General features: G+C 42.5%; 1 protein-coding gene across 1 annotated transcript in view; it reads left to right on the top strand.

Moving 5' to 3' along the window:
- adgb (androglobin) overlaps positions 1-14,671 on the top strand; it is a 34,187-nt gene that overhangs the window by 4,439 nt on the left and 15,077 nt on the right. The window contains exons 6-19 of the mRNA XM_062410737.1: positions 647-786; positions 2,470-2,550; positions 4,069-4,238; positions 5,847-5,923; positions 6,681-6,855; positions 7,262-7,355; positions 7,732-7,873; positions 10,626-10,671; positions 11,545-11,656; positions 11,842-11,905; positions 12,047-12,154; positions 12,759-12,867; positions 13,113-13,251; positions 14,555-14,669. Coding sequence (XP_062266721.1) covers positions 647-786; positions 2,470-2,550; positions 4,069-4,238; positions 5,847-5,923; positions 6,681-6,855; positions 7,262-7,355; positions 7,732-7,873; positions 10,626-10,671; positions 11,545-11,656; positions 11,842-11,905; positions 12,047-12,154; positions 12,759-12,867; positions 13,113-13,251; positions 14,555-14,669 — 1,572 coding nt within the window. The remainder of the gene's footprint in view (positions 1-646; positions 787-2,469; positions 2,551-4,068; positions 4,239-5,846; positions 5,924-6,680; positions 6,856-7,261; positions 7,356-7,731; positions 7,874-10,625; positions 10,672-11,544; positions 11,657-11,841; positions 11,906-12,046; positions 12,155-12,758; positions 12,868-13,112; positions 13,252-14,554; positions 14,670-14,671) is intronic.

Below are 14,671 nucleotides of genomic sequence, written 5' to 3'. Positions count from 1 at the left end.
TTAGTACACTTGTATGAATGGGACTGGACGTTACCATTCAACTGATGGTCAGATGACGGCTGGATGATAAAGAGCGTGTAGGAAACTACTGAGAGCTGATCAGCTGATGCAAGTGTTACACCACTGCTCTGCTTTGACTAAATGCTTTATTCTTGCCTTAGAGGCTCGATTTTGCAAGTTTGAATGTACAGCAGCTTTAATTTTTAATCTATGAATGCACATAGCCAGACCTGCATTGCATTTATTTCATGATATTACAAATATGGGATCAGAAAATCCTTTTAAGCTGAATTTGATTTTGGGTGGATTTCAGGGTGTCAACATGTACAATTTGGAAACACAACTATCCATATGTGGCACTCAAGGGAATATTAAAAACGATAGAGGCTGCCTCATTGTTTTATTTAAGGGCTATAAGGCATCAATTAGTTCTATGTGGTCATCTCTCAGTAAATATATGCACTGTTTTGGTTTCCCGTGGACAGAGCCATGTGTCTCGAATAAACATATTTCCGTAGATGCCGAACTTTTACATCAAGTACTGTTGAAAAATGAATAATGACTAATTTAAAGAGATAAACTAACATCTATTTGAGCCATACCAATTGTTTTACCGCATCACGCTGTCCTCCCTCCTTACTTTCAGGGTAGTTGGAGGAAGATAGCAGTTGATGACTGCATGCCATTTGATGAAGAAAACAACCTCCTCCTCCCCGCCTCCACCTGTCAGGCAGAGCTGTGGCCGATGCTGTTGGCCAAGGCTCTCATTAAACTGGCCAACTCCAAGTCAGTTACTCTACATTCTAGTTCAAACACTGTACGCATTGCATCACTGCCGCAAATAGTTTGTACACAGTTGCTATAGTCTTAAAATAAGAGGGTTTAAGAGCACGCTCAACCTAAATCCAAGTATATGACCACTATACATCCTCATAATTACTGTAAAAAAAACGTACACACATGCATAGTAACCTTTTGAACTTAACCAAACCTCCTTAAGTAAATTAGTATACCCGGTTGTCCAGCTCCAAATTCCTGGTTGTAATACAAAGATTTTATATGTATATTAATGTATTCAAAATCGCAGTGGAACATTTGTCAATGCTGAAATGTTTGTAAAATGGCATTTAAAATATATCGTTTTACTCTATAATTAATGTAGAAAGTAGTATTTGACGTGGAAATAATTTTTTTAAGTGACATAAAGACAGCCCTACATTTGTGGAAGCAAAGTGATTAAATGAAATCCAAGCTGACAGTCTTACACATGAATCCCCCCCCCCCCCCCCCCACACACACACACACAGCGCGTTTTGCTGACTTGGCCAAACTTTCGACTCACCTAATCTCTTCCTTGGGCCGTGTTGAATTTGGTGACCGACAGCCAGTGTGCACGTCTGTGATGGGGCAACATGGCGTGTGTAAAGGTGGCTGTTCCAGTGTCCGTAGAAAGGCGAAGCATAAATGTTTCATTCGGGACAGGAAACAAAGGAGCCTCTCTCCTGATCAATCATTAATGAGCTTTTGTGAAAGTTATTTGTACTGAACTAGGATCCAAACTTTGTCCAGGTGTCTGCCGGGGGCTCATCAGAGAAGCACTAGTGTTTGTTTTTCCTCAATAAGGCCAGATTCAGGGGCTCCTTGTCGTTGGTTCAAAGCAGCTTTTTTTGTAGTGGTCATGGACTGTGACATTACCGATAAAGTTTTATTGACATCATGGGGTGAGGTTGGCCTAGGGGATAGAGCGGGTTCTCTGCAACAAGAAGGTTGCCGGTTCGAATCCCACTCTATCCCATCACCTAAGTGTCCTTGGCAAGATACTGAACCCCTAGATTGCCCCTCATAAAACGATGAGTGTTCTAAAAAATGTAAGTCGCTTTGGATAAAAGCATCAGCTAAATGACATGTAATGTAATGATTTCACTTCCTCGGGGCTCATCAGTGGGGATCGCACAGGTTGACCACAGGATCCCATGAAGAGCAATTAGAGCAGCTGCAGCCAGATGGCTGAAAACTGAAAATTGGATGTGAAGGATACACACATACAGAGAGCCCCCCCCCCCCCAAAAAAAAAATAAGATTTGTTCAACCGCTGCGCTGGTTATTTTATATATTTTTGGCTTGTTGTCACCATGATGCCAATTACTAGTTTGAAAGTCCGTTAAACAATTCCATTGATTCTGTATCTTTGACTTTTCAGGATAGAATGTGATCACAATTTGTTTTAAATGATACATTTCAGAGTCCATTCCCTTCCTCGTTCCCAACACAATGTTGATAAAGAGAGAAAACACACAATCCTTCACGATTGTTGACGCTACGCATATTATCGATACACCATGTCAAAACTATTTCCTCAAAAGTTCAAAACGTGCTGCTATGGGTGGATCGAATTGAGTGTCTAGTTTGTCGGATTTCTCTTTTCCTCTTTTTGTTGTAGTAATCATTTTGCCATGCTTCTGTTTACAGTGTAGTGTCAGAAGGAGAGATGGGCGAGTTCACCTTCATCAACGCCCTCACCGGCTGGATCCCCGAAATCAGGCCTTTACAGTAAGATCCTCTCCATCTTGTTCATCTAATGTTATTTGTCCTAGAAATTATACATATCTTTCCCTCTTCTTTTTTTTTTTTATTGGGTGTTCACCTTTTTTCCTTGGCTTTTAATTTCTCCTGAGTGGGTGTTATAGTTTATCACAATGCCGTTACACTAAACTGACTCCCAGTCTGACATGGTAACATTTTTTTTTTACCTTACTCTGCAGCAAAATCCTACTGTCTACAGCAGTATGGGAAATGACTAAAATAGAAACAAGGAGATATGTAATAAAGGGGGAGGAGAGACCCTGAGTGGTGGAGAATCTCAGCTTGTCAGTGATGGAACTTTAATGGGGCAACAGTGTTTTGCAGTGGAAATGCTGAATGTTATTTTCTGTAGCTCAGCAGGTAAGCTGCTGTTAGTGAGTCGCCAGGGGAATCTCTCCACACGTACAGGCATTCAGCATGACTGTTTTTGTGTGACACATGGGTATGCAGTACTAAGTGCACACTATCCATGAACACACCCATGCAGATGGTTTTATTTACATCATCTAATACCGTAATATGCAAAAAACTATTCTAGCTCGGCTTTCTGCTCATGATTTGGTTTGTAAATGTATATTTGTTGTATTATTGTCATTGCTATTTGCAGCCGGAAATCAGGGGATGTTTAAAATTCAGGCTGACACACAGCAGCTATTATTGTAATGCAGAAAAACAGTCAGCAATGTGCTGTAATAGGTGTTTTTATTGTTCACAACTCCTGAGTTAACAAAATGCAAGACCTAATTTTTGAGGTTGTGTAATTTTGGAGATCAACCCACACTTGGAGGCTGCTGGACAAAAAAAGGGAAGTACATGGTGTAATTCAGATTTTTAACCGGTGGGAAGCAGAAAATAGCTGCCAGTGATGGGCTCTGCAGACTTTAACCACAGAGGGACTTGCACGTGTCCTCACATGACTCGTCCGACTAAAATCTGTAAATTGTTCCTTGTGAAATGAAAGCTAAAGTGGTGTCCTTCACGTAGGGTTACACAACTCCCTACCGTGCACCTAGATTTAAAGATGATGCTCTCTGTGTCCCTGCCCATATCTAGCAGGAGGCAACTGACACAAACCATTTTTACTTCACTGGTTTTATTTCTGTGGGATGTGTTGGAGAAGATTGTACCGTGTGCTTTATTGGCAAGAGAGGGAGAAATGCTGCTGTAAATGGTGCAGTACATTGTATTGGAAATGAAGAGACATTTCAGGAACAGGGACAATCACTGCAATGGGATTGAGACAGACTGCAGAAACAGTGCTCTTCATCCAGTACAAGAGCTGTCGTGGTGTTACAAGTGCTGCGTGCTAAACAATAGACAGGAGAGCTTGTGTCTGCTCATAAAACAGTTGAATTTGTATATTGGAAAAATTAGAATTCACTAACAAAACATCCACATAAAGATGCTGTGACTTGCAATCTCAAAAACCTTTGTGGAATTTAATAACTGCAACCTGCAATCGTATTCTCTTTAACCTACTCTCAGATCTTTGTACCTTGGAAAAACCTGGGATTTCTTGCTGGATACCATTCCTGTATTTTCACACCCGATTGAGAGTTTGCCAGAAGAGACGAAGGATCAGACTTCAGAGTCAGTTTCAGGGAAGTGTTCCAGCGGGTCCAGAACCAGGAGGCAGATTTCAGATCGAGAAAACGGTAATGGTCCAGATTTGTCACAGTCAGTCACCCACACACACAGGCACAGCTGGATTTACATGCACCTGCAAACATGCGTCTCAATTACACACTCTTATTCCGCATGTAATTGAGTGAGTCAATCAAATCAATCATCCATTAAATCCTGATCATCCTGATCATCACGCACAGAAAACTTGTATTGCTTAGTTTATCAATTTATCGTTTATACATAATAATACACGTATATTCTGTATAAAGGGGTGAGTATATTTTGTGTGTATCTGTAGCCTACTATCTTTTTGTATCTATGTATGCGGATGTACAGTGTACATTCTCTGCATTCCTCCCTCTGCATCCATAATTCAAATAGTATAGAGCGTGACAATGAATATTTAATTGTCCCACAGAAACTCTCATTGATCAATGATTGCATTTTGTTACAGCAGTAATATCCCTTAAACCACTACAGCATTCAAAGTATTGCTATGGTGATTTACTTCAGCACAGGCCTCAGATCTCCATCACGCAACTTCGTAAAAAATTGCTAGATTTCGGAGCTGTGCCGTCGTTCAGACAGCGCTCTGCTGCCTCTTTCCTGTATTTCAAGCATCACTTCCTGTTTTCCCAAGCTCATGTATTATGAAGCGTAGGAAGGGTTAATGCGTGTATGGTGGACTATAAATAAACCAGCAGAGGGAGCAGTGGCAGGGTGAATTATTTGGTGTTCCCGCAGGGCAGAAGAGCCTCTTGAGGTAAGTGTGGTTATCCGATGGAGGCAGGATTGAGGCAGGGAGGTAGATGCTTTTTTAAAGTTGCAAAATTAGAATTAGTTGAAATAGAGATTTGAATTAACATCATCGTGCTTAACATACATGGCAAAGTACAGATTTTATTTAATTTAGTTCAACGTGAGGCAAATTGTTGTCTTTTTGTCCAATACATTTACATTTGATTACTAAATACATACTTCTTTCATACCCCATCAGCTCTTTCATACAGTCTCTCACATGTTTAGAGTAAATAAGCATCCACAAAGTAGTAGTATGTCACAAAGCATTTATCTTTTAGTAAAATTCTTACACACCATACTTTCAAAGACAAATCTCTACACACTTTCTCTTCCACCATTACCATGCTCACTGTTGTATTCTATTGAAATGCATATATGTAAAATGCATAAATCACAACACAGTGTGAAAACCTCTTCTCTGTTCAATTCTTAATGTGTAGCCTTTATATTAGTATGGCAGTGCTCGCATCTCTCTGCACCGCGGCCCTTCAAATTGATTTTCCGTGTCTCCTGGCCTATGTGTTCCTATTACCACATACTCTATGATGCACTATAGGGGGCAGGGCCATCCATAGATAACCTAGATATTCTCTTGTTGCCTCATTCATACCTGAAAAGGCCAATAGTGCTTTCAAATCTTAAGGGATTCACTAGAAATTGATTAGACTGTTGCTGTTGAATCAGAGTGTCTCTAAAATCCAATATCATTCATACCTTTGTGCCTGTGTAGCTGTGTGTCTGTGCAGTTTGCATTTTCTAACAGGGTTTACCTATCTGTGCTTTTGTTAGTAGCATTACCTGATAATATAAATGTTTTCTTTTTGTTTGTTTCTCAGGTCCCCCTGATGTTGTGCTGTGTGTCAGCCAATATGCTTTTCAGCCACATAACGACCCCCTTAAGTTTGGACAAATGGTTCGTCTTCTCACTCTTCCTCCGATCTGGAACACAACAATCGTCATTCACTACCCTGTTTTGTGACACATCTGCATCCATGAAAACTGTATATTACAGTTAGGTTTTAGATACAGATTTGGAAGCAGTACACATTATCCACATTATTATGCAAATGCTGCGTAGTACTGCATAAGCATTTCAAAGAGAGAAAAACATCAACTCTGAGTCTCATTGAGCTGAGCTATGAAGATGGAACAATTATTATCGATTTTGTGTTAACCTGTATGTCCCCAAATATATAAAAACACTGACCAATGTTTAAGTTATTCAGTTTTATTGAAATATCTATGATTTCATCATTGAAGTCCTAAAAAACAACCTCAGACACCTCTGTTATTCAGCACAGCAATGTAAAAATACACTGAAGACCCATGGTGGCGGTGGGTGGTGGGGTTGAATCATAACAGTGCTTGTGATCTGGGGGCATGTTGTGTTCTATTTGGATGGTTTCCCTCAACAGGCTTTCCTTGTTTCATTATTTACACCCATGCTAAACCTAATTGGTGGACAGTTTCCAGGATTTTCCTCTGTTGGAGGTGTTATATAACCTCAACACTGATTTTGGATCAGATCTGGGCTGATTCACCTGTAGAATTGGTTACAGGAGACAAGTGAATCTCAGTGTAGGGGGAACAGCTTTTAAATTTCCCTCTTTCAACATTTAGCTCTGCATGTGCATTCATTTCTGTGTATTTGTGTCTTTCCGGAATCGCAGGCTAATTCCTCTGAGGTCCTGCGTCAATACAATCTCTGCCTGCTGTACAGCCACATCGCCCTGTTGACCAGAACCCGTTCATGCCAGCTGGAGGTGCCACCCAAGCCGCTACCTGTACCGCAATGGAAACTTGTCCGCCCGCACAAGGAGTATAACATCACAGCAGAACCGCGGAGTGAGTGAGAGAGGAAATCAAAAATAGTTTGGAGAAAAAGAGGTGTTGAAGGGGAAACCAGGAGGAGGATGCAGGGGAGGAAATCAAACAAATAGAAAAGCACAAATTATGTGATGGAGTGTAGGTGAATTTCATAAATAAACATGACTAGAAAGGAAGTTGAGAGTAAATGCAGGAGATTTTGTACTCTACAGTTAAGAGGGCATCCAGTACCACATGTAGAAATGAAAATGGAACGAGGATAGGTATATTTCTGTATCGTAAATAGCTGCTGGTTCCTGCATATCTGACATCAGCTGATCTCTTGGAGTGAAAAACAGAAAAAGCAGTAAAAAGAGCTGGAGTGTGAAAAAGCAGCGCTGGCATGATGCATGAGGATTTATTTTTTACATTTCTCTATTCGCAGAGCCTCCTGTGTCCAAACCAGTGCAGTTCATTGAGATTGCCACTCCTTTTCTCTCCCACGGCTTGAAGAGCAGCGTTGGCTCGATCCCAGAATCGTACGTACACCGAGATGATCTAGAACTGAGAAATTAAACTGCTTTTCTGTTCTACTGCACATTGAGCCATTAGGCAACCTGTGCTCTGACCCCACCTGTAGAGGAATGATGGCCAGAAAACTGCTTCTCCTTTTTCTACCTTCCTCAGGGCTATGACACGCATCACAGCTCAATGCTTTGTTATGGAAGAAATGGTGTTCTGGTGTCATTTAACGTCTAGCATTCGGCACATATGACTCATTTGTAAATGATATAGTGTATTGCTGCTATATATGTTTCCAAGAGATGAGGTGCCTGTATGGCATGATGATGATGACACGGTATGATGCATGTACTGTATGTGCACACGGCATGAATCTGTGTCTTTGTGTGTCAGAGAGGGTGCTCAGAGGATGCGTTCCCATGGATCCCCTCTGGCGTGCATTGCTGAGAGAGAGGAGACTGACTGCCGAGACGGCCCTGAGCCTGATGTTGCTGAACACACCCCAAGCCCACCAAGCGACGATGACAACATAACGGTACAAATAATCCCTGTCTGCTGGACAAGAATTCATTTATTCCTCTATATTGTGTTACAGAGAATTTTGTCATTTAACATAGGACCTTAATTAATTTAGTTTACCCCTAGCCGTTTCCATAGCACCACAATTTCCCCCCAAAATATGATAGTAGTCTTGTTATTTTCAGGCTTAATATATGTTCATACGCCCCTCTGTCTACCCTACAAGTGTGCAGTTGAAAGCACATCAAAGTAGCTCTGTGTGTCACTGAAAACAAGGCTGCCATCCCCCAGTCTCAAAGTCACTTTTGTTGTCTCCCAGCCAGGCCACCACTGACCAGGGGCACATCTGCACTAGAGAGAGAGCCAGTGACGGCAGGGAGATGAGATGGGTGGGCTGGGGTGCTTGGGATCAGAGCAGCAGTGGATAGACACAGAGGCGAGGATAGAAACAAAGACAGAGGAATAAAGCAGGGTTGGGGGGGCTGGTCAACTGTACTGAATAAGAAAGGAGGGGGGGGGACAAAAAAATGGAAAGAAAGTGACGGGTTGAGATGAAAGCGGAGCAAGAAACTGAGAGATGGGAAAATGGGAATCTCTGGTGTGTGGTGGCGGTGAACGGGGCGCGTGGGGGTTTCATACAGGGAGAGGTCGTGTACTGCACTGATGAAAAAAGGAGTGCAATTAGATGGTGAGCCATCAGTGTCTGCAACTCCTGGGGGGTTCATTATTACACTTCACTCCTAGCATAGAGGGAAAAAATTGAGTTCATATTAATCGCCCTCTTGTGTAACTGTGACCAGTTATAGAGCGGTTAGGCTAGGGCGGTATGGCCAAGCTAATTCCATGTGCAGCTTGTTGTGTGTGCACGTGCACTCGTGTGGATCGTTTTGTGTATGTGGGCCACATCTAAACCGCACATGTGTTACCACTCCGCAAGCACGTGGTGCGTCACATGCCGAGGGGACTGTACATCAAGTGAGTCTTTGCTGTCTTGACCCCCCCCCCCCCCCCCCCCCCCCCCCCGTTTCTGTCAGTGCTGGACAACAGACTCAACCTCTGTGCCTCGCTCAGAGAAATTAAAAAGGTGGCGTCACATGATCTCGCTTACACCCTATGTGGTCAACTCACTCAACTATAATGTGGGTTAAATCACTGGATCCTGCAGTAAGAGTGAGGTCTGAACCTCTGATATGCTGGGAATGGGATTCATCACTAAAGCCCTTCAAATGGTTGACTTATGCCACATAAACACATTTCATCGAGTCTAGTTGGTTCTTGCTGCTGTCAATTTGGGACGCACAAATATATTTTTAGGGTACACTTTATGTGAAATTGTGAAATATGGATAGTGAAAAGACTTAACTCTGGCTGTGTAGAAAAGCCCCTGCTTTAATTCAATAATTTCTGGATCCAAATGCTGACAATACAGAAAGGCTGTTACACTGAAAATGTTTTTAATTAAAGAGAACTGGCTTGTATGCAGACAGGAGAAAAGAACTCCAAACTGTGGTAATCCAACAAGCTGGGATATAAAATATATAAAAGGGAAAACTTGTGAACAATGAAGAAAACGTAACAGTCAAACTGATGAGTGGAGGAAATGCAGAGTTTGAATACAAAGTTACAGACGGAATGTAAAGCATAACAATCCAAGACTCACATGGACAGTAATGCTAAAAATTAAACAGGAAATTGAAGCATAGAGTTCAGGCATAAATTCACTCAAGGGGCGGATTGGTGACGGCCCCATTAAAAAGTGGGATTAATAAAATGTGGCCTCTTAACCCATGACTGTGATTTGATCCGAGGAAAAAAAATAACTTTCTCTTCTGAAAGCAGCAGCTTAAAATCTCTGGAGTCTTGTGTGTAAGAGCGATCTGTCTGTGTCTTCCCACTGTGTAGCAGGTGAAACGAGCAATGGAATAGAATAGCACGCTGTGGGCGGACGTGACAAACCATGCCTTGGAGCTTAGTGCAAAGTTTTCTGCACTCTGGTGAACACACACAGACGCGTACGTATTGTGTTGCACGAAAGTGTCTATACTGGTGGTGAGGAGGTCAAGTGTGCCTCCCAATCACAGTGCCTCTTCCCGTCTGGGTCTCTGGGTACTTAGTCAAATAAGTGGTGACTCACACGTACACACACACACACACACACAGACTCAATCTGACTCATCTCAGAGTCTTGGCAGGGATTACTTTGAAGTAACACGGCACAAAGCCATGGTTTTAATTCAGAGCTGAGTAAACTCGTCAGGATTTTTCCTCGAGGGAGCATTGTTAGATAAACGTAAAACTTCTAGGAAGGGCCCAAAGAAAGTTCAGCTTGTTGATGCAGGTTCTCCAGAATCCAGCTTCCTCACGAAAGCAGCAGTAACCCACCACATCGCGTCTAGCCTTACTCTGACAGAACTATTTGGCATTTGAGGGATTTGATAATGAGCTCTATTTCTGTGTTGTCTCAGGCAGAGAAGCATTGAATCAGAGCTGTTGAATAATTCCCCCTCTAAGAGAAATAACATGCGAAGGATCATAATAGCTCCTCATCTGTCACTGGCGGTGGATGTTAATCATAGCTGGTGATCCCTGATCGTGGTTTTAGCAGAGGAGGAAGAGGAGGAGGAGCAGCCCCTGTCACATTGACCCGTGTCTCGCGACACCACAGCTGGTGTGGAATCACTCGAGGGTGGAGGGATATCTCTGGCAGTGTTGCTCAGTAACTCATTTTTTATGCCTCTCTCTCTCTCTCTCTCTCTCTGTCCCTTTAGGTTATTGCAGAGGACGGGAAGAAGGGCGACGGTGACATCGCTACTGGTAAAAGCTGTTCCTCTGCAAAGCTGGGCCCATCATTCATGTTTAAAGCAATCTGTACCATTTCTTTACACAAGATCGCCTTAGCTCAGGTCAAATATTTGCCTAACCGGAATTGGCGTACGCTCATTGAATGTAGTGAAGTACTGAAGGATCTTGAACAGTATCTGTGCAGGGTCGTCCAACTAATTTGATTAGAAGAATTTGCCTCTCTCCTCCACTCCCTACATCTCTGTCTCTCTCTCCAAGAGTCCATCATTTGGCCAAGACCCTCTGAAGAAGACGGGACTGAAATCATGCGTTATGACAACCGGCCAATTCCCTGCCTTCTCCCTGCCCCCGTTTAGTTGCTTAGTAACACCTGCAGTTTGAGCGAGCAGACCTCCATTGCTCAGCAGCAGAGACGCTGGCCTTCACTGCCTCAGCTTTCTGATCAGACTCTCACTTTGATTCGAGCTCGGGGGCAGAGCAAATGTGTGTGTCTGTGTGTTTTGGGTGGAGTGTGTGTCTGTGTGCATATGTCTATGTGTCTGCTCTGCATGCATCGAGATGGGTGGGAGTCGGTGAGTGGGAGTATGGATGTGCATGTGCGCTTACACTATGCCATTATGTGGGAGTGTGGCCATTTCTACTCACTGTGTTTAAGATAACGATTTGAGTCTAGGATAACTTGCTATGAGTCACAAGAGGAAAGGCATTTTGTAACTCACAGCTTTCTGAGGTGGAGGATTTCAACATCAATTTTTCTGTTGAAAAGCACCAGTCGATTAGCATTCTTCTCAGCGTGATACGGACATGTTTGAGTTGATGAAGATTGTATTATATTAGCAGTACTGAATGATTTGAAATACCTATTTATTTTTAATCCGACTCCAGAGGAACCCATAACTGGAACAGAGGAGTCTGTAGCTGAAGAAGTCTTAGTTCCTGTCCTCCCCCTCTTACAGAAGTTCTGGATGGACCTTGATGACTTTGCTGAATGCTTTCAGTGAGAGACACACACAGACACAAATCTGCACCTACACACTGAAAATATGCTGTGTCATAGATAAAGCAACACAGTAGTACTGTTAATAGATTGCCTGAGGTATCTAAAATGTAGTCAATATTAATAATAACTTTTATTGCCTAAGCGAAAAAATTACCTGTATTCATTTGTGGTTTTTCTCCCAGGAATCTGTTTGTGTTCCATAAACCTCACCTGTACGCTCATCACGTCCACAAATCTCACTTTAAGGTACAGCACGTGTCACAAACGAACCCAGTGATACATTTCTTCCTGTGCTGATACTCTCTTAGCTTTCCATTTATTGAAAGTGTTTTGCCACAATCTTGTTTGCATTTGACATGTTGCCGTAAACTTAACTCTTGTCTGCAGAGCAACGTCGTGCCCAAAAGTGCAACAGGTAGCAGCTGCTCGGTATCGTCATCACAGTCTCTCACCTACGGATCCTACTCTGTGATATCTGATTTTACAAGCCCAGAAGTACGAACATGCAAACACACAAAAACACACGCAGGCCTTCTGCACATATTACATAATTTGCTATGTGGGATTCAGGCTTACCTTGTTCGTGGCCAATCTTTATAACTTCAAGTGTTAATGTCGAACTACTACAGTATGTCCAAGGTCAAGAATGAGCCTTCATTATGTCCTGTTTTGGCATAAAGTATACAAACCTAATAATTCAGTGGAAGCAGCTACTGTCATCTCAAATGGAAAGTGTCCATCTGTATGTGTTAGTACTGATTCTGGACATGTTTAGTCATGCTATCTTTTCTCTTGTCTCTCTTTTTCTGCACCTACAGCATCTTTGTACCCTGACTTGTTTTTATCTGTCTTCCTCATCGGCCGAAGAAAAATTTGTTCAGTTAAATTTTTAAAACTTAGCCTCTCCTATGTAGGCCGCTCCTCAAATAATTCTTTAACTCACTTGGCTCCTTTCTATCTCTTCCCCTTCTTCCCCACTTTGCTGATACTAAGTCACCTTTTATCCATCATCCCTCCTCTCGTGTCTCTCTCCCCCTTCTCTCCCTCTCTCTCCTTATCTCTATATATATGTGTGTGTTTGTGTGTGTTTCCAACCTAGTGTCCAGAGGTGCGGGGCACTCACTACCTGTGTGTGGACAGCATGCAACCTTCCCATATCCTCATAACCTTCTCAGTTCTGCTTCTCTGGGGACTTACAGCTGAGGAGAGTAAGGATTTATCTACACTTGCACTCACACACATGCACGCACGGAGATAGAGATACTGGAATACCAAAGGATGGTCTGATAGTCCATAAAGAGCTTCACTCAAGTCTTCAACAGAGAGTCTTTTCTCTCAAATCAATATTCATTAAACCAGTACAACTAATTAAAATGATCTACTGTGTTTGACACATTTGATTAAAGTATGTGATCAATAACACAGTTTCACTTCCATCTGCAACACTGCTTAGAAAAGGAAATATCAGCATCGTGTAGACCTGGAGTTCTCATCGCCCAGCCACACTCCTGGAAGAGTGCACAGTCTCAGCTTCCTGTTCTCACCATCAAAACCACCTCGTCCAAGGCAGCTGTGCTTGACTTACCCCCAGGGTAGGACTCCATTGATTCTTTACTCCTCCATTCCAAATCTGTGATGTAGATTTTGACCTATGTGTAACAAACCATTATATATATTATACTTGCACAATTACATTTTAAAGTAATTTGGCATCCTTATATGCAAATGCAGTGCTTATAAATACTCAATATCTTATCTCATCATTAATATATTCAAACAACATGTTATCCTTTCTCTAACTGCCACACTCACAAAAACACCTCAGCCCCCTTGAGAACTTCCTATGAAAGAAATGAATGTAAAAGCATTTCACTGCTGCTGTGGACTTTGCAGCTGTGCAGAGATCTAGTTAAGGCCCATGAAGTTAAAGTTAGCAGCGGCGATCTGCCTCCCTCAGATGCTCTAAAAAGCAGTAAAACGCATCTGTCCTAGTCTCTATTAATGGGTGCTACTTGGCCTAGAAGCGGAGCGCCTAGATTCTGGGGTCAGGTGCAGGTATGCAGCAGTGCAATTACCACTGAGCCATAATCACACACATAGCACTCTACTTATCGTGCCCATATGCCCCATAGAACACTCAGAGAGATAATGGCTGATATGTCCATGCTGTTGGGAAGCAGTCATTTTGTAAACACCTTAACACTTCACGTGCCTTTGTGAGCCCATCTCTACTGCACTGTCCTGTGAAATGTTTTTTTGCCTCCGCTTTAATGCCCCTTCCTTCTCTATTTTTCTGTCCTTCCTTTATTCTATCTTTTCTTCCTGTACTCTTCACCCTTTTTCTCTCTCCCATCCCTTTCCCGCCTGGATGCCGTCCTTTTCTTCTTGAGTTGCTCTGCTTCAGTGCTCCTCCATCTAGTTAGACTAGCGATGGCTGAATTATGTAAAGCTAATGGGGGCCAAGCAAGTGGGGGTTCCACTCTCTCATGTCCATCCAGGCCTTGTGAACTGGGCTTGGCACTTGGCGTGGAGGACATTAGGCTTCAGTTCCTCTGACTGTTTGACCTGCTCACCATTCCGTGACACAAAATTCCATTGTTTAGACTAGATAGGGATTAGATTCAGTGGAATGCATTTTCGATCTGCGTGCACTGTGGTGGTGGTAAAGGGAGGCCTTCATCTCATCACAAATTTCTTGTATTTCTAACAGCGTAACACTTAAACTACTGGTTGAAATGCCTTTGACAAATAATTACAATAAGACTTTGAGTTTCTTTAGAGGATAACACACACAGAGAAGGTTGAAAACAGTTTCTTGAGTAATGAATGTGCAGTGAACCTAAATCAATTGTGTGCTTGTTTTTAAAATCTCCGTTTACTCTCTGTCCCCTGTAGGCGGCATGTGTTGTCCTTCCACATTAAGGCAGCACTGGGCTACAATGTCCACCTGTGCAGCAATACACCGTTCATCTTTGGGGATGAAGAAACTGTGATGTCACATCTTACCAAGGT

The sequence above is a fragment of the Platichthys flesus genome, chromosome 18 (assembly GCF_949316205.1).
Source record: "Platichthys flesus chromosome 18, fPlaFle2.1, whole genome shotgun sequence".
NCBI lineage: Eukaryota > Metazoa > Chordata > Actinopteri > Pleuronectiformes > Pleuronectidae > Platichthys > Platichthys flesus.
This window is presented reverse-complemented; position numbering and strand designations above follow the sequence as displayed.